At 45.6% G+C, this 23,028-nt stretch overlaps 1 protein-coding gene across 3 annotated transcripts; it reads left to right on the forward strand.

The window, feature by feature from the left end:
• Positions 1-235: 235 nt before the first annotated feature.
• On the forward strand, positions 236-21,382 carry SUMF1 (sulfatase modifying factor 1). 3 transcript variants are annotated; one of them, XR_014854671.1, is made up of 9 exons: positions 236-442; positions 1,920-2,093; positions 3,766-3,840; positions 12,163-12,245; positions 14,217-14,339; positions 14,842-14,956; positions 15,812-15,925; positions 19,143-19,278; positions 20,534-21,382. XR_014854671.1 is itself a non-coding variant. In XM_085072240.1 (9 exons), the coding sequence occupies exons 1-9, from the start codon at positions 251-253 to the stop codon at positions 20,642-20,644; spliced, it is 1,047 nt and encodes a 348-aa protein (XP_084928366.1). In that variant the 5' UTR covers positions 236-250; the 3' UTR covers positions 20,645-21,382. The 3 variants fall into 3 exon arrangements, 2 of the variants coding, with proteins under 2 accessions (XP_084928366.1, XP_084928367.1); XM_085072240.1 differs by lacking the exon at positions 19,143-19,278 and adding an exon at positions 19,045-19,104; XM_085072241.1 differs by lacking the exons at positions 19,143-19,278; positions 20,534-21,382 and adding an exon at positions 17,734-18,948.
• The last annotated feature ends 1,646 nt before the right edge of the window (positions 21,383-23,028 follow it).

Raw genomic sequence — 23,028 nt, forward strand, 5'->3', positions numbered from 1 at the left:
GGACATGAGGGACATGACGGACAGGGAGGCACAGGGAGGGACATGAGGGGACATGAGGGACAGGGAGGAAGAGGCAGGGACATGATGTGACATGAGGGACATGATATGACATGAGGGACAGGGAGGCACAGGGAGGGACATGATGGGACACGAGAGACATGAGGCACACGAGGCTCAGCCCCATTCCCGCCCCTGAGGGCGCGGTGGGCCGGTCACGTGAGCGCGGGCGGCACGTGGTCCCGCCGCCAAGATGGCCGCGCCCGCCCGGCCGTGCCGCCGCCTGTTGCCGCTGCTGCTGGCGATGGGAGTGGCGGCGGCCGGGAGCCCCGGCAGCGGGCAGTGCGGCTGCAGCGCCGGCCGGGCCGCTGGGGACGGGCGGGAGGCGGCGGCGCGGCGCTACTCGGCGGCGGCGGGCGGCGCGCGGAGCGGCGGGCACGGGCCGGTGAGCGGTGCGGGTCCCGCGGGCCGGGCCCGGAGCCCTGAGGGGCGGGAATGGGGCCGTGAGGGGCTGCGGCGGAGCGGGGACTCCCTCAGCGCTGGGGGATAACGGAGCGGCCGGGGAGCTGCTGGGGAAGAACTGACATTAAACTAAAGGCAGATGGGCCGAACCTCCGAGGAGCTGGGCGCGGGTGGTGCTTCTGGCCCCGTTTGCCTTTTCCCTCTCGGAGAGAGCAGGAAAACAGGAGAGGCTTCCTCTCCATTTCCCTCTGGGAAGCTGCATCAGCTGGGAAAACCTGTGTCACACAGGCCGTGTGGGACCTGGCTGAGTGAAAGATGAACAGCAGTAACTGTGCCTCTGGCATTGCAGGCTGTGCTTCAGAAACTGGAAAATGTTTAAAGAGCGTGAATTAAATAATCCCTGTTGTGCTTGGGATCCATGTCACCCATACACATTTTGTATAACAAACTTCAGCAGTTCGTTGTGGGTCTGGAGGATGAAAAAGTTCTCTGATTCTTTATGCAGCTTCAGCAGTAGGTAATGAAAGCTAATTACTGCTGGTTTAAGTTATGCTCACAACATAACTTGATGATGCTTAGCTAGAAAACATCTTTAGCAGCAGTGAAATGAGGGAAAAGTTGGTGTCTGCCTCACCCATAAATAGGATTATTTATTTCCACCCTGATTTTAGAACTGCAAAACCAGCAAGAGTTATTTTTGCACATGGTTTTAGACCAGTGAGCTCTGAGTCTGAAAGCCTCTTCAGGGAATTGTTTCAGCTGCCTTGGGTTGAAGAGAGATTGGAAAGGAGGAAGTGGTGCAACTTTGTACCACACTGTCATTTCCTAAGTCCTAAGAAATAGAAACAAATTTATCCTGAAGCCCTTTATGGAGTCAATTTCAGACTATTTGTAAGTACTGAGATTCTTCTCAGTGGAGAAAGTTAAGAGGACACAGCCAGCTTCAGATGTGGGCAGTCCAAAGGAGAAGGTGTTTGAAGCACTTTTCATGGGCTAGTTGCAAGTTATGTGAATTTTAGGTGTTGCTGGGAGAGACCCAAGCAGGAGGAGAGATCTATAGTGGAGAAGAAACATTGAAATAGGCTGTGTAAGGTCATGCCAAATACTCCAGCTGCCCTGAAAAATGAGGTGTTGGGGAGCTGATGTGAATTTACTTACTGCTCATTTGCTACCCTGGCAGTGGTGTAACTGCAGAAATAACAGTAAACTGTAACACAGCAAACAGAAAACATGTTTCTCCTCATGACAGCACAAGCATGACCCTGACTTCATGTAGAGAAGCTGCAAATGGGGGTTTTGTTCCCAGTTTAAGTTCTATTTGCTGCTTCCCCACAATGGGCTGGTCAAGATCTGTTTCAAGAACACCTGCAAAGACGAGGTGCAGGAGGAGTAAAACCAGCATGAGGCTTCTCAGTCAGTCCTTCCCTTTGCCAACCTTTTGGGTGGTGTTTGCTGTGCAGATGGTGGCGATTCCAGGAGGGGTGTTCACCATGGGCACCCACGAGCCTCAGATCCAGCAGGATGGGGAGGGACCTGCCAGGAGAGTCCACATTAACAGCTTCTACATGGATCAGTACGAGGTCAGCAACGAGGAGTTCGAGAGGTTTGTCAATTCCACTGGCTACATCACTGAGGTAAGGCACAAGGTGACCCAGGCTCCTGTCATCTTGCTTTGTGCTGAGAAAATGCCTGTTGAAAACTGAGGCTTTTCCTTTTGAAGGGCCTCACAATACTTGTTTGGGATTTGCATACTGCAGTATTTCTGATGGAAGTAGTGGAGAGAAGGAATTGTCAGGCCTTGCTGCCCTGGGCTGAAAGGGCATGCAGGTGTTTGTTGCTGTGTTTAGAATTGACACCTGAACTGATGTCTGTCCTGCAGCCTGGGTGATGCTGACAAGTCTCTGCAGGGTTTTTTGGAGTGGTTTGCTTGGGTTTTTTTTTTACTTTTGGGCCCTAGGGCTGTTTGTATGAGTACAGCCAGGTTAGATTTTCCTTATTTTGGAGTAGAGATTTAACAAACTGAGATGGCCAAGGACTCTTCAGTCTGGCTCAGCACAGCTCCTTGCTGATGAGCAGAGCTGTGCCTAAGGAGGAGACAACAGCAAGTGCAGTAATAATTGTGTGCACATTCCTGGGAACAATGGACTAAGAATATGTTCAAGTTCTTCCCAGAAAGGAGGCACCTGTGCCTGAAGCTCAGATCCCTCCTGACAGTTGACTGTTCCTACGCAACTTTGACAAAACCCTGACAGCCCTTTTAGGCAAATGAACGCCTTAATAATGAGCAGGTCTCAAAGGAGGCACTTTGCTGAATTCACTTGATGAACTGGTTCTCATTTGGAAGGCAGGATCCTTCTGGTTGGATGAAGAGCTTCTTTTGTCTACTATTTCTGTTTCTTAGCTTGATAATTATGAAAAAAAGGCTGTTAAACTATTTTGAGTTGGAACAGGGCTTGCTTGTTGCAAACAGCTGCTGGGATGAGCACGTGTATAGTGAGGCTTAAATGTGGAATCAGAGAATATCCTCAGCTGGAAGGACCCCCAAGGACCATCAGTCCAACCTCTGGCCCTGCACAGACACCCCAACAATCCCACATTGGGACAATCCCACTGTCCAAATGCTCCTGGCAGGTAGAACTGCATCATGTGGGGTCTGTCTCAGGCTTCACGGCTCAGCTGGTGTAGTTAGGTGCTCAACTTCCACTTCCTCCCTTTTTTTTCTCTTGCTGTAATGTACTGTGATTGATTGAAATTATTTCTATTCTTTATTCTTTAGGCTTTATATAATGATTGAATTACTTTTAACTCTTTATTGTTGTAGCAGCACTTTAAACATAGTAATAGCGATGATGGAGCAGTGAGTGACAAGGCTTAATTCTCTTATTGTGATTCCCAAAGGAAAAATAAGAGGAATGAAACATGCCCTTCCACGTTAGATTAATGACTGTAGCATTTGAAAGCGGTTGGGACAATCAGAACTGCATTTTTAATTAATAAAAGTAAAAACATGTGCAGAGGCTCAGTCAGCTGCCATCTGCCCAGTGGCTGCTGAATAACAACAACATCCGGAGAAAAAAATCCCTTCTTTTCTGTTCCAAAACAGCTTCCTTGAAAGTGAACTCAAATTCACTGATAGAATTTGTTTGGTCAAAGGTTGGATTCTATGTACTTGGAGGTCTTTTCCAACCTTAATGATTGTCTGAGTTTCCTTATCCTTGATAAAATGAAGCTGTGAATGTTGATTGTGGTTCTAAGAATATCATTCCTTTGATGACATAAAGGTTGAATCCTTTCTTCTTTCCCTAGGCAGAGAAATTTGGTGACTCCTTTGTGTTTGAGGGGATGCTGAGTGAAGCAGTGAAGGCTGACATCCACCAAGCAGTGAGTAACACAGCAGGGTGAAACTCCCTGAGCAATCCCTGGGCTGTGTTAGCAATTACAGCAGGGAAAACTAAACTGTGTGATGTCCCCAAAGCCAGGTGCAAAAATGGGGATTATGCAGGGGTGTTTGGCTTGGAAACATGGACTGAAGTGAGGATGATTTGCAATCTGTTTCGTCCTTTTTCTTTAAAAAACAATTAAAAATATCTACTCCTAATTAGCAAAAGTTGGTATCAACACCTTGTTGTCTTATGCCCTCTGCTTGAGAAATTCAGGCTGAGTCTGTAAGACTCCTTATGTTGTGAGTGGCTGAAGTTTATGGTGTTTCCTTCTGCTCTGTAGAACATCCTGTGTTCACTTGCTGCTTTTTCAGCTCCTCATCCCCCTGGGCAACACAGTAATCCTGGGAGGGCAGTGCTGACTACACTGGAGCTGATCCATTTTCTGTTGAGTGGATGTGAATATTGGTTTAAAAAGAAAGTTAGTTCTATAGTAAATCTTCCCTGCCCTCCATTTCCTCATTTTCTTTTCTGCTGTGATGTGTTGCTGAGGCTTTCTGAGGCTTCCTTTACCTCTTCCTTAACCTTAACAGGTCAGGTCCCCTTTGCAGCTCTTGACAGATAAGCAGATTATGTCTTCTTGTCTCCTGGATGGGTTGAACTGCTCTGAGCACAGATTTGGACAAAATGACCTCCCTGAGGTCCCCTCCTGTCTGAATTACCCTCAGCTCCGATGGGCACAGTTGGATTTTTGTTTTCAAGGGGCACACTGAGAGACTGAAGGTTTCAGGAAGCCCTGTGTGAGTGTGGGCTGTGAGGGACTGGCAAAGAACGTGGGATTTGGGTTCCTCCTGCCAGGGAAGGAAGATTACAAGTGCAGTTTGTAATCTTTTGATTCACGACTAACATTTGTGCGCTGTGAGAGATAAGAAGACTAAGTTGCAGTTCCCACCACCACCACCATAACTGATGTTAAATCCATCCATGGATTTGTTCTACCTTAATAAAAATAATAAAAAATACAGATAAAAAATTGATGTTTCATCCCATCTTCCCAACAGTAAGTATTGCAATTTTTTTTTTCCTGTGTAGTTCTGTGATGCAGAAATTCCTGAATCGGATTTTCTGTTTTAAAACAAACAAACCTGAAGAATGCTGCTGTAAGCTCAGCCTTGGCTATTTTGTAAACACAGTGTTGGGAGCCACTTTCCTGAGTGTGTCAGCCAAATTTCCAAGTGTTGGCTGCAGTGCTTACAGGACAAGTGTTATGCCAGAGACCTGGAATGCAGCCCAAACTGGTCTTTTTGGCTGCTGCTTTGTCAAGGTTTTCTGGAGTTGTTAAAAGTAAACTTGCTGTTAAAAGTAAACGTCTTCAATCATAACTATCACCATGAAAAACAGAAATAAGATATAAATATTGGTGTGTTAGTGGCATTGAAAATCCCTCCAGCCAAATCGATGGGAGGAAGGATTGTGGTTTTCCTTTGCCTCAGTAGCTCAGGAGTGTTTTGACAAGGATTTTCTCCAGTTGGAGCACAGGGATGTGAAATGCAAATGTGAATATGGGGGAAGAGCAGCAGGAATGTAAATTTAGTAAGCAGTATTTCACATGCAGTGAAACAGCTGGTGAAAGGTGAAAGTGGAAATACCAAACGAAATAATTTATAAATAATGAGCTGTGTGTGTCTGTTGGGGATTTTGCTCTGTTTGGCCACTTTGTCTTCTCCATTTCTTAAAGCAGATTTATCAGAGCCTCAAAGGCATTGAGTGAGGGCAGAACTGGTGCTGCTGGCAGCTGCTGCAGCAGTGATCCAGCTGAGCACGTAGGGTGATTGTTGGAGCCTTGGGTGTGCCTTTCCTGGAGGTGAGGTGAGCTCCCAGATAGCCACTGGCAATGGGGGCTGGCCTAAACCTCCGGAAGGGAAGCTGTAAAAAGGGGTGGAGCAGCCAGTGATGGAATTGTTGCAGATGTCTGGGAACTCAAATTTTCATTTTGGCCTCCAAGTTTGTGGTGGTCATGTGGCAGAGAGGGAGGATTTGGTGCTGTTCCAGATGAGGGTGTTACTGATGGAACTGGGGAGGGCTCCTTGAAAAGGGATTTTGTAGGGCGAGGGTGGAAGGTTCTTTGAAGCTGAAATGCTTTGTGTGGTTTAAAAAGTTCTGAGAGCTTCACATCTTAAATTCTTTACACACAGCCTGGAGAGGAGAAGGCTCTGGGGACACCTTAGAGTCCTTCCAATTCCTAAAGGGGCTCCAAAACAGATGGAGGAGGACTTTGGAGGGACAGGACCAGGGGGGAGGCCCTGGCACAGGGTGCCCAGAGAAGCTGTGGTGCCCCTGGATCCCTGGCAGTGTCCAAGGCCAGGCTGGAGAGGGCTTGGAGCAGCCTGGGACAGTGGAAGGTGTCCCTGCCATGGCAGGGGTGGCACTGGATGGCCTTTAAGGTCCCTTCCAATCCAAATAATCCTGTAATTCCTTTTTATTCCAAGGGGATTTGAGAGCTCTTGCCAATAAGTGCAGGAGTTTTCCTTGCTGTCCAGGTACAATGGAAAAGGGGAACAGGATGGCTCAACAGGAGTGCAGCATCAGTCTTTGCTCGCTGGAGAGCAGGGGGAACATTGTTATTCTTGGCTTGTGGAAGGCAGAAAAATTAATTTTTGCTTCAAGGCCAGATAAACTCTGCACTGAAGAGCCTGAGAGCATACAAATGTGTGTGCTGCCTTTGTCTGTAAAGGCATGGAATTTTGGGTCTGGAATGCAATGGAATTGGTTCACTGGCAGCTCGAGCAAACATAAATTCTGGCCAGTCCAGAACTATGGGATGTTACTTTCATCCTTGTTTGTATGGAAATCTCTGCAGTGGCCTGGAGCTGTGCAATTCACCTATTTCATAATCCCATTCCAGCCCCAGATGGAAACATTCTGCACTTCAGCTGAACATTTGGAATTGCTGCTGGGAGGAGCGCTGGTTGCAGGTAGGACAGCAGTGCCAGTGTGGGCAGGCTGAGCTGTTCCTTGCAGCCCCCAGTGCTTCAGCTCTTCCCTACAAGGAGCTGGGAAGATGGAGCTATTGAACTGTTCAGCTGTGGGTTTTTGTGCTCTACTCCCACTGTTGGGATAAAGAAGGATGTGCGGGAATTCTCCCTGGGAATTGCCAGTAATATCAGTCCGTGTTTATCAGAACAAACTGCAGCTCTAAAGCAGGGCCTGGTTTGTGCCTCAGGCTGGGGATGAGTCTGTGCACAGCTCGTTTCCTTAAAGCTCATGTGCACTTGGTTATTGGAAAAAATGACCAGTTTGAGTGCAGATTTAGATGTTGGCTGGAAATTAAGACTTCCAGAGGTGTCTGCCTTCACCAGGAATATCAGTTCCTCAAAAGAAGCTTTTTCTGATTCCAAAACTTGCACTTAATGAATCTTACTGGATTTTAGCATCACATATTTGTGGTTATTTTTCTTGGAGGATTAACAGGGCTGTGAAGTTTTACAATGTCTGAACTGAAGTTCAATGTCCTTTCCTTATGCAAGGGAAAAGGTCCCTTCATAAAAGTAAAGTGCTTGTTTCCAATCAAGTCTGAAATATTTTCTGTAACTGATGACTTATAAAGTAAAGATAAATGTATTTTAAAGCTGCTGCCTTTCCTTTGTGTGCAGTTTCAAACTACTGTAAAATACTGGGATTTAAAGCAGATAATATCAATATTGAATATTAAATAAACTCCCTTGTTGTTTCAATTTCTGAGCTCTTGAGGGAGGCCAGTAACATTAGAAAATAAGTGAGAACAGATTCTTCTGTAATTAGAGCTCTGGGGGAGCTGGGACTTTTAACTGATAGAATAAATAGCATGGGAGTTGCAGGAAGTGGCAAAATCAGGTATTCACAGAAAGCCAGGCTGGCTGGGCTGGAAAGGACCTCTGGAGATCCTCTAGTCCAACCCCTGATGGAGGTGTGAGTTATCTGCTGGACAAATACTGTGTTAATTGTGAGTTTGGGGGTGTGTGACTGATCCTGTGCAGAACTTCCCAATCCTGGGAATTCTCGTCCATAATTACAGCACGTTTGTTCTCTGCAGGGACAATGCAGTGGATCCATTGCACAGAAGTTATTTTTATTTCCTACACTTCTCACCCTCCTAGAAACGTTCCTTTTTCTGTCTGCCTCCTTCTTCAGTAGTTCATTAATCAGTGCTCAAGGTTTAGGATCTGGCTTAGAGGAGGAACAACTGATGAGATTTATGTGTATCTGCCTTACATGGGTAAAATAAAACCTCATCCAAGAATTATGTTCTTTACTGAATAACTCATTTTTTCTCACGTCCTACCAATGCTAGGAAGAAGCTTTTGCAAATTAAAGATGTACAAAGCTTAACACCATCTGATTCAAACAAGTGGTAACCTATTAAGTCAGCTTCTGGACTGAAATGCTTTTTAAGAACCCACCACTTAATAAATTATTCTTAAAGTGTTTTCCACACTTGGACTACTTTTCACTCAAAATCTCTTTTCAGACAGTTAATCCTGAAATTGCTGAAATTCTTGCTCTGCAGTAACTTTTGCTTTTTCCAGCTGTTTATCCTGACCTGGTGTAAGGCTTTGCTACATTAAAATAGCATGAGAATGCTGTAGCACAAAACAGGATGATGTTTGGTGCCACATCTGGACAACAGCATGAATTTGTCATCATCTTAAGGTTCAAAATCTGCAGCTTTGTTATTTCAAGGGACTTACTTCTTGTTAGAAATGTTGGAGTTGGAGCCAAGATGAGCTGCTCCGTTGAGTTTATTTTTGGTAATTTTTGTAATACATAAATCTGATTTAAATTTGAAATTTGCTCCTCAAGTGGGGGTTGTTTTTCTCAAACATGGTCAGTGCCATGTTAGTGCCAGGCTAAGAAATGTTTTTATGGTTACTAGCTGGGGGTTGGATGGCTTTGGGGTGTTTTTTAGGTATTTCCCTACTGCAGTACCAGCAACAGGGTAATGATGAGAATGAAACTCATTTTGTGGTACTCCTCACTCTTGATTTCTTTTCTGCCTAGATTTAGGAAGGAATTTTCCTCAAGGCAATTGTGAAGTAGCTTAAAAATCTTGACATCACGAGGTAATGGAGCAATTAAAGTTAGGCTGTCCCAGCCTACTTGGAAAAGAAAATGGAATACTTAGCGTGAGAGTTTTATGCAGGCTGTTAGTGGGAGTTCAGGCTTCAGCTCTGCAAATTGCTCCACCCCAGTGCAGAGCTCGTGGGTCGGAATTCATTATTCCAGCTCTTCCCAGAGTTATCACACTGGGCTCTCTTTTCACAGTGCTCCCAGTCTGGGAGAAGCAGAACAGTGAGTTCTTAAAGTTTAATCCTGGAGGGGAGAGCTGGATAATCCCCATTTCCAGCTGGATCAGACCAAACCAAGCTTTTGTGCCTCTGCTTTGCTCCGGGGAGTTTCCCTTTCCCTGTGCTCGAGCAGTTGTGTAAGGATTGCTGGGCAGGTGTGGCTAACCTGGACAGGTGACATGCTGCAAGAATTTACCAAAAGGAAGGGGTTTGGCCTCTGATTCAGGATCTATTCTGCAGCATCTGCTCCTATTTTGACAGCAGGAATCTGTTGCCAGTGCACAGAACATGTTTCAGAGGGAAGCAGAACGTGAAGTGTTATGAAAGTAACTAAGCTCATTAGCGGCGAGGGAGGGCTTGGCTGTATTAACTGTGATGTTGTAATATCTCTGTCTAATTAGCTCTTCTGCTAATTAGATTCAGAGCAATTAAAAGCTATAAAGACTTGTGAGAAGTTCTGTGAGAGGACTGTACATTTCAGGTACACGACTCATGGAAGGAACAGCTCAGTGTGTTCACCAGAGCCAGGGGCTGCCTTGGATGAGTCTCCAGTTAATTCCTGCAGGCTCTCCCTGGACTCTCCCTGTTTTCCCTGTCCCAGCACTGGATCTGTGGCTGCTGTGGAGCTCTGGGTGTTGTGCAGAGCCTGGCAGCCATTTGGTGCTCAGCTCAGCAGAGCCACAACCAGGAGCTGTGCACACGCAGTGCTCTCCCCTGGAGAGACGGCATTTTTCTTGGGTTAAAATAAACCAGCCTGATTGAAAGCATCTGCTTTTGCTTTTGCATCACAAAAATGTTTTCCAAAATTAAAGTCGTCTAAAGTGTAAATCATTGCAGTCTCCTGCAGAGATGTTTTTATCCAAAACCCAGCAGTTTAATTTACAGAAATATGTTGTGCTTAGAAACTGTCGAAATCTTTCTTGTGATCTTTCAGATTTTACCTTTAGCAAATGGTTCTGCTGCTCTTTTATTTTCCTTAAATAGCTTTAAAATGCTAATTTTGGATTTATGTTCTATTTTCAGTATAGTTTAAAGGTCAAACCTCAATATGGGCAAGGAATTGGTTAAATCAGACTAGTCTTAAACCTCTTGACTGTAGTATCAGTTTAGCAGCTCAGTCACTCTGAAGCTTTAGTGCTGTGAGAGTTGAGCAGAGTACCTGAAGGGAGGTTCCATTTTGGGGTTTGAATGCTCAGGAACAGAGCTGCAGTTCCTAGTAAAAGACAAAATATTTCTCATGCTTTTTGCAGAGGGTGGTAGCTCTGCTGTGGTGAGAATGTCCTGGGCTTTGTTACGCCCTGAGCCAGAATTGGGGTTGGCGTTGTTGATTTATGTGCTTGTCATGCTGGGGAGGTAAGGAAGGGTCTGTAAAAACTGCCATTGCTTTAATTGTGTGCCTGGGGAGACAGCAGAGGACAGAGGTCTGGCTCACCACCAGGCTGCTGGGAGCATCTTTGTTTCTTTGCTATTTAACACTCAGGTGTTTTTGTCGGAAGGGAAGGTGTCCAAAGCCTGTGTGTGAATGGCTCCCTAGTCCTGCAGCCTCTCCAGGGATTTCAGAGCCCTTCCCCAGCCTGGAGCAGTCCTGCAGCCTCCTCAGGGATTTCAGAGCACTTCCCCAGGGCTCCAAAAAGCTGTGGGCTCTCTGCAGCTGAGCTGAAACAACAGCTCTGCAGCTTTAGTCCAGGATTGCTGTTGCTTTATAATGAGCTTTTAAATACCCAGATGTGCTGGAGGCAAAACGTGTGTGTGTGCTGAGAGGGGAAGAGGGAAAGGCTGTCAGGGGAGCTGGCAGAGCACAGGCTCATGAGATGCTCTAAACTCAGGATAATGTGTGTTTGGGCACTTGTGTTGAATCTCCTGCTGGAACATCCAAATGAGGAATTCGGTGTGTAGTTTGGAGCAGTTTTCTTAACAATTTATGTGTGGCATAGATAATCTTTTCTCCCACACACATGTAATTACATGTTAAATGCTCTTCGCTGTTAAAGGATGCAGCTTCCCCTTGGAGTTAAAATTGTTTGACCAGACTGGTTCTGGGTCCCCTAAATACCAGCTTGCAGTGACTTTCTGGACTTTGTTCTGAAGGTTTGCTGAGTTAAAGGATAACACTCTTGGCACTTTTCCTACCTGTGTGAATAACACTTGACAAAGTCTGTCTAGGACTAACCAGCTACTTGGTTATTTACCTCCTAAAGCATTCCAGGCTTATTTCCTTGGATTTTTGTTCTTCATAGATATCTCTGTAGTAGGAGTATTTTGGAAGCTGCTGGAATAAACCCACTGTTGATGGGTGGCATAAATGTTCTTTTTTTTGCCTCAGTGAAGGCCCCACTATTAAAATAAGTGTTTCTAAGTGAATATGAATCAGAACAGAACAGTTAAGCATGACCTTCTCTGCTTTGAAGTAAGCTTAAATGAAGAAATCCTTAAAGAATGTCTTCCAGGAAGAACTCCTTGGCATTGAAGAACCAAATTTGGGACTTCTGGTTTGAGAGAAGTACTTGATGTCTGCATTGCTACAGAGGATTTTGGCTGTGTGATGTTTCCCTTCAAACTGGGGGGCAAAAAAAAGAGAAAAGGCTTCATGCTTCACTTCCCTTGTGTGGTTCTTCTGTCTCCACCTTCTGGAAGCTGAGAGCAAATAATTTAAAATCAGCTTAGTGGGTTAATGACCTGGAAAGCAAATGTGTTGCAAGATGTGTGTTTGACCCCCAGTTAAAGGGCATCAGCAGGGGGTTGTTTCAGTTATGTCAAAACACTGAGTCCAGGGAGCAAATAATTGGGGTGAAAATGCTCTTCAGGCCAAAACTGTAATTTTTTTTATCCTCTCTGCAGACTGTGTCAAACTGAAGTCAGCCAGGAAGTTAAATTCATACAGGCACAGACTGGTTGGGGTTGGAAGGGACCTTAAAGCCTGTTGTCACCTGGTGGTTTTTCCAAAAACCCCTGAGCTGGGAATTTCAGTGTCCTTCCCTGGTGCTCTTGTCCTTTTCCAGGTGGCAGCTGCTCCCTGGTGGTTGCCTGTGAAAGGAGCCAGCTGGAGGCACCCTGAGGGCCCTGACTCCAGCATCTCCAGCAGGTGAGCCATGAACAGCCATTCCATCCAAATACACAGTGTGGTTCCCACCAGGAATGGGTGAGCAGGAAAGGATTTTTATTTAGTTACCTGTTTGGTGCTGCTTGTGGGACTGTTCTCCCAAATGCTGGTGTGTTCCATGCAGCATTCTGTGGTCAATGGTGGAATGCAAAAAGCTCTGTAAGGACCATGCTGAGATGAGCCTCAGTGTTTGCTGTTCACATTTGTGTGCCAGCAGTGAGACACAGCAGATCTTCTGAGGGTCAGAAACTTCAGTGCAGGCCTGGGTTTGGACAGGAAGAATAAATACTCACTGGGTGCAAACTCCAGGAATCTGGGTAGTGTGAACTCTTCCATGTGGAGGTCTCTTTCTCTGGCAGCAGAAGATGGAAAAGTTTTGTGGGTTTTTTACTGTATTCTGACTTTGTGGGAAATCAGTTGTGATCTTATCTAGAACCTCTAAATGCTTTGGAAAACTGCTTTTTCTTACAGCTAGTGCCACGCTCTGCCTGCATGAACCCTGAACCTTGCTGGTCCTTGTCTTTATGCAGTTGCTTTCCATTCTGAATGGAGCAATTGGAGTAAATTTTAGGCCTAGAAAATCAAATTACTGTCTTCATTTGAGACCTCTCACATTGCAACTGCTCCTATCACTAGGCAGGTGTCAGTGAAGTTGGCACTTCATCAGCTAGTGAAAGTTTCTAACAGCATTTTGAAATCAAATCAGACCCTCTAGCCTAGATCTAGTAGGTGCTGGCATGTTTTTGAGTCCTCTAAGGACAGGACTTTGTTAGTGCACCGTCATCTGAAGGCTGAAGTGCTCAGTAACGAGTTGTCTGTTCTCCAAGGGCAAGGAGAGAATTATCTGAGGCAAAAATAGAGCTAATAGCTGGAGGCATTGTTAGGGGGAGACAGGAATTGAGGTCAGAGCCAGCAGACAGGAGCTGGAAACCTGCCATGAAATCCTGGCCTTGTGCAAGGGTGGTGCAAACCTGGCCTGGCACAGCTGCTGGGAAGCTGCCACGTGCAAGTGGCTCATGGGTTAACAGGGGTATGTTGGCTTCTGAAATGGGGCAGGAAAGAGAAGTTTGTAGGAAGTTCCTCTGTCACCTGGACCAGGATTCTCACCTCTGGAAGTACCTTGGTCTATTGGAGGCTTCGATGGGGACGATCTTGCAGAAGTGCAAGAATGCCTGGGCATTTCTTCTGTATTTCTGTGGAAAAAGAGACAAGGATTTTAATGCCAGTCCTGGAGCCAAACCCCATGAAAGGTGGGAACTCTTGTGTAACTCTTGGGTGCTACTTAGAGCACCCAAGGAAAATCACTTCCTGGCAAAACTTCTGCTGTTCAGTTTCCTGGACTGGGTGCTACAGAAGCTGATATTGGTAAGACTCTGCCTCATGTCAGCTCTGCCTCAAAACTCCACAGCTGACAGCAAGGAGGGGACCCAGAGCAGGAGACCAGCCACAGGGGAGTGAAGAACAATCACCATTACATTGCAGTGTGCATTTTCCAGTGGAGAATCCTGGCTGCCAGTGGTGATGCTGCAGGCCCTTGGTGCCTTCCTTTGTGTCTGCAAGCCCAAGTTCCCACAGAAGGCAGGGTATGGACAGTTCTCTGCTGCCTCCTGGGTGCTGCACTCGAGAAAGCACAAAACATAAATCCCTTCAACTGAACCATAAATATCTTTAACTGTAGAGCTGGAGCTAGGAGCAAGATGAGACAAACAGAATTATTTTCTCTCCTCAAACAGAATTATTTTCTCTCCTGTTTCCCTCTGCTGGCTGCATTTCCTTTCCAACATCTTGCTGCCTTTGCTTGAACAGCTTCTTTCCTGTAAAAGTCACTTGGTGCCTGGCCCAGCTGTGAGCTCCTCAGTGCTGCATGCCTCTGTCCGAGTGTCACATCGTGCTGTGCAGCCCTGAGCCTGCCTGTGGCCCTGAGGAGCTTGTCCTGTTTGTTTTGTTTCCCAGAATGGACCATCCAGTCCTTCACGTGTCCTGGAATGATGCTGTGGCTTTCTGCACGTGGGCAGGGAAACGCTTACCGACGGAGGCTGAGTGGGAGTACAGCTGCCGAGGGGGCCTTGAGAACAGGTACCTGAGCAGGGCTGAGCCTGGGCTTGTTAAAGAGGAGGAGTTCTGAGGGGTTTATTGCCCTCAGTGTGCTCTGCAGCCAGGCTGGGAGAGCTGGGGCTGCTCACCTGGAGAAGAGAAGCTCCAGGAAGAGCTCAGAGCCCCTGCCAGGGCCTAAAGGGCTCCAGGAGAACCTTGGGACAAGGGATGGAGGGACAGGACAAGGAGGAATGGCCTTTTAACTTGAGAAGAGGTTTAGATTGAATATTAGGAAAAAATTATTTATTGCAAGGGTGATAAGGCCATGGCCCAGGGTGCCCAGAGAAGCTGTGGCTGCCCGTGGATCCCTGGCAGTGTCCAAGGCCAGGTTGGACAGGGCTTGGAGCAACCTGGGATGTGGAAGGTGTCCCTGCCATGGCAGGGCATGGATGGGATGATCTCTCCCAGCCCAAACCAATCTGGGATTCTATATAACACTGTTAATTAGAAGTGTTTGACAGCTGCTCTGTTTGTCCTTTCCCAGGCTTTTCCCATGGGGCAACAAGCTGCAGCCCAAAGGTCAGCACTATGCCAACATCTGGCAGGGAGAATTCCCAACCAACAACACAGCAGAGGATGGCTACAAGGGCACTGCACCTGTAAGTGTGTGCACCTCAAAGACAATCCAGCATGTGGAAATGATCTTAATCTTCCTAAAATCAAGGTCTGTCTTCAGCAGGATGAACCATGGCTGTTTTCCATCCCTGTGCTCTTTCATTTTAGATTTTAACTTACATTATATTTCACTGCAGGCTTGAGCATTATCAAGGGACACTTTCACAAGCTAATTGAAAAGTAAAGATTACTTTCATTTTAACTTCTAGTTCCTCTCAAACTGACCTCTTTTCCCCCTTTCCAGTTAATTTGTAGTCAGAAGCTGAAATACTTTCTGCCTGCACTTCTGGCCTCACAGTTTTGTGAACTCAAAAACCTCACAATAGTTTAAAAGAAATTAAATTTCCCTTTTTTGGAAAGGTTGAGCCTGTCTAGGATAACGAACAGAGTGGAATTTTAAAGGCAATCAAGAATGCCAATGAATTATTTAACAGTAGTTAAATAAGTCCAAAAGTTTCATCAGAAGGGGAGTCTGCACAGGCAGGAGTTGGCTTTTCCTTGGTGGGCAGGGGAATCTGGAGCTGTGAGTGGGATGAGGGCACTAATGCCATGCCAGGTGTGTCTGCTGCTCCTGCAGTGCCTCTCAGAGGGGATCAGTCTGCAAAAGCAGTGAGGAGATGCTCTGTCATGGTGGGGAAGGGTGCTGAGAACACAGAGGTGAGAACAGCTCTTTCTTCCAGCCTGGTTTTTTTATATAAAAGTGTTCCAGCTCTCCTCTGCTGATGTGGTGCTGCTTTTGAGGCTCCTCCAAGTGCCCCTCAGCAGCCTGTGCCAGGATTGAAGCCCTGTTGGTGTGCAGTGCTTACAGGAGTGACCCCTGTGTTCTCTGTCCTGTGCAGGTCACTGCCTTCCCCCCCAATGGATTTGGCCTCTACAACATGGTGGGCAATGCCTGGGAGTGGACATCAGACTGGTGGGCTGTGCACCATTCCCCTCAGGAAGCTCACAACCCTGTAAGTGTCCAATTGCATCATCTCAGCTACAGAATTCCCCCCTGGGTTGTTTTAGTGTTGTTTGTCCACAGCTGGTTAGCCATTGAATACTTCCACACTGGCATCATATTACAGAAATCAAGAACTTAGGGAATGACTTCTTTAAAAAGAGGAAGGTTTTTAGTTCATTTCTATTGCTACAAGCTGTACTTATTTTACCCCTGCCAGGCAGAGAACAAATCATCATGAATTACCATTCTGTTTTCTGGTAGCTCATTTAAAACTGAGCATGTGGCAAAGCTGAGGTTTAGGAGAAGTCACCAGGCTCTGAGAGGTGAACCTTTGTTTGTCTTTGTGGCAGGCAGAGAGAGTCCTGCAGGGTGAGAGGTGTGCAGTCACTGATGCTGTGTCTCAGCAGATTGCAGTTCCAGTGTTACATCTGCTCCTCTCCCACATCTCATGACCTCACACCAAATGTGACAAGTAAGGCCACATACAACTTGTCACTCAAAATCCCAAAAATGCAGTGTTGTTTATTTGCTTACAGCTTACAGAGCACTTTCAGGGGTCCCAGTTTATTTTTACTCTCTGTAATTTTTTGTGAAGGCAAGACAGTCAATGATGAAAAACCCTCAACAATCTGTGTGCAGAATTCCCTACATTCCTTGTACCCAATCCCCAGCATACCCCAAATCTCTCCAGTACTAGAAATCTGCTTTGAAGATTTTGGGTGTTAAATTAAATATGTTAAAAAACTTTGCCTGAGCTCTGACCCTCTGGAAGAATTCAGAGTCTTTTCAGCCCAGAGAACACATCCTATATTTAGGTTACACTGCCTTGTGCTCTGCAGAGACTGAAGAGATGGGCTCTGATAGATCTGGTGCTAATCAGTTCTAGTGTCTCAGAAGATAACTGCAGCCTGGCTATTTTGGGACACCTTTTCACATGAGGAGATTCAGTTTCCTTACCCATTTAATCAGAAAAACCCTTTGGAATTCACTTTGAAGTGCTCCGCCTCAGACACTGGATTCTGAGAATCAGTTTGCATCTGAAAAAACCCTAAAAGCTTCATTGTTAACACCTAGTTTTTAAATACTTTCTGGGTTTAAAACCTCAGCAAATTCCTGGAGTTTACCAGAGAGCAAAATTCACAGGACACTTGTTCCCCACCATCACTTTAATCCAGCAGGGAAGTGCTGCTGCACCTGTCATTAACACCAAAGTGTCTCACTTAAATAATTTTAATTTATTTGTGCCTCAGTGCAATCACAGAATGGTTTGGGTGGGAAGGACCTTAAAGCTCATCCAGTGCACCATCAGAAAGCATTTGTTTGATGTAGTGAAAGCAATACCACTTTATTTTCATTAACAAAAAAAGTCACTATGATTTATTTTGGTAACTTTTAAAAGAACAATCCTATTCTTATGAGCTTTGGTAATGGAATGCACAAGCACTTGTAATTATGTAATCAGACTGGAATATGGCTTTTACAGTGTTATAATACACAATAAACTTGCTAATATACAGTAAATTCAGGGTTTAAATCTGGGATCAAAGTCTGGACAGCTCTGGCCCAGACAGCCAATGTCCTTCCCCTTCAGTACCAGCTGGTGCACTTCTCTAGGTCAGGCTGTAAAACAATAGTGTTTGATAGAACAGAGATTTGCTTGTTTTAATCAAATGTGACCTTAATTGCTGGGCTGTGATTAGCTTTTAGTGTGGGGAAGCACAGCCAAGGCACTTTCCCTCATCTATAAGTGAGATATGTGCATAAGCAAGTATTAACACTGCAGATGCTGATGATGTCTGTTGGTTTTCTGATTTTCAGACATCTCTGCCAGTTGTTTTCTGATCAACTCTTTGCCTTCCGTGATTTTAAATAAGAGGGTGATGTTTTGCAATAGAAAAGATTCATGGAGGACACTACAGCAGATTTCTGCAGGTGCTGAAGTGTTTCCGTTCTGTAATTCTCCTTCAGAGGCTGTGGAGGTCAATTTAGCTTGGGTTTTTTGTTACCAAGTAGCCTTTGATGCTCGGTTTTTGCCTGGTGGAAGACATTTGTAATTAATAAAAAGCCTTTATGCATTTATCATTGCCTTTGGTTCACGTGCTGCTCAGTGCAGTCATCCCTTTTTAACTGCTGATACACCATAGATTTATGGCTTTTTAGCCCTAAATAAGCATGTTGCTCTTAGTTTATCAAAGTGTCTTTGGAGCCAGATGGCTGCTCAGTGTGTGCACTGCAGCATTTAGGGGAAATCCTGCTCCACAGCCCCATTGTTCTGCTTTGTCTTGTTCTCAGGGAACTTTTTTTAGGTCAGTTTTCTCCTGGCTTCCCTTGAAATGAGATTCCCAGGCTGGGTGATGATTGTGCTGGTTAGTGGCTTATCTCAGAGCAGGGACTGTGCATCCACATGCAGGTGTTGTGAGGAGAGTTCCAGAGGCCTTGGAGTGGAGCAAGGCTGTGCTGTGGAGGAGCACCCAGCTTGGAACTGAGCGGAAGCTGCCTCAGGGTGTGGGTTTCCTTGAGTATTTGTGCCATTAAATGCAGTGATAGGCCAAGTTCTTTTCCACACATACTAATTTTGGCAGTAAACATGAAGCTGCTGCAGTTTGTGTGGTGAAATGAGGGATGCATGCAGGAGCTTCTGGAGTACCGACATCAGCACTCAGTTTTCAGACAGTCCCTGGGATTTATGTTGAGTTACAAATGCTCCTCTGGTGTGGATTCTTCTAGAACATCACCCCTGGTAATGCAGACCTGGCTGGGAGACAGCTGGCCCTTGAGACAAGGTAGGACAGTGGGATCCATGCCAGGTGTAACCAGACTGGGCACAGGGTGGGCACTGAGCAAAGATGGAGCTCATTTCCTTCCTGGTAAAGTCCTCTTTAGGAACCTCCCTGTTGTGAGGTATTACCAGAAACAAAGCACTGGTGGGAGCAACTGGAATGTTAAATATCTGCAGCAGTGGGGAAGAAGCACAGTTATTGTCACCTGCAAATCCTGTATGGCAGAATTATCTCAAGCTGTCTGGTTCAGACACCACTGGAATATTGATGACTGCTCCTTACCCATCTCCTCCCTCCCTGTAATTAGCAGTTTTTCCCTGAGTACTGACCAGTGTCCTCCCCTCCCCAGAAAGGGCCATCCTCGGGCACGGACAGAGTGAAGAAGGGTGGATCCTACATGTGCCACAAGGTAACGTGGTGTTTTCATGTTCCTCTTTCCTCTGAAAGCACTTGACCATGAAATGATCCTCTGACAGAGTTTCCTGGCAGCCTGGATGCTTGTCAAGGGTTTTCATGGAATTTGTGAAGAGCAACACCTGATGTTCCTAAGGATCTCTTTTTGCTTAGCTTGGAATTAAAACAAGTAAGTTTTTTTTACTCAGTATGGTTTTCAAATACAGAACTTAAAATTGATGTAGGCTTCTAATGCTGTTTTCATGATAGAGCTTGAGTGATACTTGTCAGAGGAGAAAGTGTGGATTTATCTTTGCTTTTGAAGTTTTAGAATGACTTTTGATCCAGAAAGGATATGGAGCTCTGAGTAACCTGCTCTAGTGCAAGGTGTTCCTGCCCAGGGCAGGGACTTGAGACTGAATAAGCTTTAAGGGTCCTTCAGACCCAAATCCTTTCATAACCCCATGATTCTATGATATCAAGTGTTTGCAGAGCTGGCTGGGAGATGAAGTGTTTCAGCTGAGTTGGTGGCATACCTGAAAATCCTCCAGAACAGCCTGGATGTCACCACAGAGTGGTGGCTGTTCATGACACAAAACCATGTTTTAAACTCTGCTCATGCAGTGCTCAAACCCCCTCACTGTGGATCTGCTGTTTCATTAAAGCTGTCCTGGTCTTCTTCCCTTGCAAAGCCTGTGGCTGGCAAATCGCTCTCATAATTAGATTAAATTTTCTGCAGTGAGATCCCATTTTCTACACTGATTTCCTTCTTAGGTGAAATCAATGTCAGATGTTAATTAGCAGTTTTGATTAAATTAACACTGGAATAGGCTCTTCAGTGATGAATAACATGACCCATTTTGAAGGTTTGTGAAGATTCTAGTCTGCCCTAGTCTTTTTTTGTAGGTGATAAAACTAGGCTGTGTATCAAGACAAAAACCCACTGAATACTGTTAGTACAAGGGCTCTTTATTAGGTGCCTGACATCTGTTCAGACTGATCTTTCTGTGCTGTTGCTCTTCTCCCTCTCAGAGCTGACAGAGGCTGAAGCTGCACCGTTTTACATCCCATCCCAGACGTGTGGCATCTCATTCAGGGAAACGTTTCCAGGCAGGTGTCAGTACCTGTCTGCTCCATTCTGGATACACAGCTCAGGGCACTGCAGCTCTGAAGGGAAGCACAATGGTTCTTTTAGCTTTTTTCCAGAGCAGGAGAGATTATCAGACACTTTAGTTTGCCATTCAGTCTAGTTTTTGTCAGCAGCTGTCTGTAGGATTCCCCAATTCCAAACGCAGTGATTTCCATCCGTATCAGTTCATTGATCTGTCCCACAGCCATGGCAATCTTTTGCTGTATTAATCAAACTAATTAATCTGTTAATGTAACAAGCTGTTGCCTGAGGAGCCCCAGCTGTGCTAAGCAGCTCTATTTCTCTTGCTCTGCAGTCCTACTGCTACAGGTACCGCTGTGCAGCTCGGAGCCAAAACACTCCTGACAGCTCTGCTTCCAACCTGGGCTTCCGCTGTGCTGCCGACACCGTGCCAGGGCCACCCTGACCACGGGGATGTTCCTTGGGCACAGAAGGGCTCCATCCCACCCCAGTGAGGGGACAGGAGAGCAGAGGCCCTTGCTGATGACACAGAATGGAAAAACCTTGCTTGAAGTTCCTGCTGAAGGAAGAAAAACCAGCACTACTCAACATCGCTTGGAGAATCTTCGTGTTCATGAGGAACTTGGCCTGGACTGAAATCCTGACCAGAGTATTTTGGATTCAACTGGAACAAAACTGAGCAAAAACATGCCAATCATGTTTTTAAAGATTATTTAATCCCAGAATTTTTTAGGCTGGAAAAGATCTCTGGGATCATTGGGTCCAACCCTTGACTGATCACCACCTTGTCAACTACAACAGCTCCTCTAGACAAGATCTTTATTAATTAGTTTAATTTATGTAGAGTTTCTACACTCAAATGCAATAAGCAAAGACTTGATAAACTTCTAGACAGCTTTAAAAGAAATCTGAGGCAGTTAGGGAATTCTAGGCAGCTTTAAGAGAGAATGGAAGGAGTCAAGAGGGAGGGCTGGGAGATGACAGCTCTCCCCACAGGCAGCTTGCACAGCCCTTCTGTCACATTCCACTTGCAGTGAAAATCATGTCCAGAAATGGGCTTTTTCTGGGGAGATATTTGCTGCTCTTTAGGAAGTGCCTTCTGCAACTGAGTGGTGATAATCCTCAGGGTGATGATGATTAGAAATCTTGTACATATTAGAATAAAATATCAAGCATTTGTTTATGCCAAAGACTTTTATTGATGGAAAAACACAATTTCCTTTGAATTTCTTGGACAAAGTGTAGGCTTATTTTAAGGACTTGGAAATTGCAAAGTTGGCCTCATTAGAAACTGAAGCTAATGAATGATTCCACTTGAATAAAAGTCATGGAAGTGATGGCAGATGGAACAGTGAGCCCTAAGGCCTAATAGGGTAAATCTCCAAACTGTTTTGTTGAAAATAAAATTCCTCACTGAGGAGGAGAGGAATTTTAGCAAGTAAGAAGGGAAATGGGGTAATTGAAAAGCAACCTCGTTTTGGGAACTGAATGTAACAGTGGATTAACAAAAGCCTTGGCACTGATGCTGAATTCTTGACAGCATTCTTTGCTCTAGTAAACTGGGTTTGGGTTTAATGCAAATCCATCACCTGCCAGCTGGTTTCATGTTGAGAAGATGACACAGGAGAATGCCTGGGCAGCCCTTCACCAAACACCAGCCTCCAGAGGGGTCCAGGTAAGTCCAGCAGTCAGAAAAATCCATTCCAGAACACACCATGACATGGCACAATATTGAGATACTGATAATCAGTACTGCACTCGAGTAGAAAGGAGCAGGGAGGACAAGAGGAAGCTCAGAGTCTTTTGAGCTGTTTGATTGGATTCATTGTGGAAGAGCACACTGAGCTGAGGGGCAGACTGGGGCTCTGAAGCTGAAAGGAGCCTGAAGGGAAAAGTGAGCAGAAATTCAGCAAACACGACAAAGGGTCTATTTCTTTTCTAGCTTCTTGTTAGGGACTTTTTGTAGTAGATTTTTTGGTCCACTTCCCCAGGCAGCTGCAGTGCCAAGGCATGGTGAAGTACAGTGCATGTGCTGCATGGAAAAGGGCCATTAACAACTGTCAGGATGGCTTAGAGCTCAGTAACTCTGATTCTGTTTTTGCAAGGCCTTTAGTGTGGCTGTTTTGAGCAGTCCAACACTGTGTTCCTGTTCTGTGCTGGAAGTTTGCTCTAAGCAGATAACTGGGATCAGGTCACTTGTTGCAGCTGCAGCACTGGTGTGGGCTGAGGGATTGGGTTGCATGGACAGAGGGCTGAGCTGTGCTCCTGGGGTAAGTCTGTGATCAAGGACTAGATATTGCTAAAGGTGCTTGGATTTTTTTTTTAATCTACACTTCCTTAACTACTCACAATCATGCCAAGTCCATATTCATAACAGGAAGGTAACAAACTGTGCTGTCATCCTGAAAATGAGGAGTGCAGATGCTGTAAAACTAATCTTGAAACTGTTCAGGAGGGAAAGAGGAAGTGGATTGGATCATCTGCTCCCAGCCCTGTGGTCTGACAGTGGCTGGCATGATGCCTTTTCAGGGAGAAAACCAGGCAAGGCTCGACTCTACACAAGAGACCTTGCAGTCCAGGCTGTGCTCTGGAATCCTGGAATTCCTCTCCTGTAGCAGCAGGAATCCTCAGTGAGGCAAGGAATAAATGTAATGCCCACTCAGCCTGTAAACTGCTTCTGACAAGCAGCTGAAATCCTTTGGAAGGTTTCTGTACTGACAGAAATGACACTTAATGATTAACCCTAAGAGAAATCACATAATGTTTATCTGAACATAAACTCACAGCTGTGTGTAAACCCCAACAGCAGCAGGAAGGCACTTCAGTGGG

The sequence above is a fragment of the Lichenostomus cassidix genome, chromosome 12 (genome assembly GCF_008360975.1).
Source record: "Lichenostomus cassidix isolate B80296 chromosome 12, HeHo_3.0, whole genome shotgun sequence".
NCBI lineage: Eukaryota > Metazoa > Chordata > Aves > Passeriformes > Meliphagidae > Lichenostomus > Lichenostomus cassidix.

Bases quoted from the DNA above. Each gene is read 5' to 3' on its own strand.
- SUMF1 (XM_085072240.1), top strand. From the start codon at position 251: ATGGCCGCGCCCGCCCGGCCGTGCCGCCGCCTGTTGCCGCTGCTGCTG. The intron at 14,340-14,841 runs GTACCTGAGCAG...GTCCTTTCCCAG, and splicing joins CGAGGGGGCCTTGAGAACAG to GCTTTTCCCATGGGGCAACA. The intron at 19,105-20,533 runs GTAACGTGGTGT...CTTGCTCTGCAG, and splicing joins GATCCTACATGTGCCACAAG to TCCTACTGCTACAGGTACCG.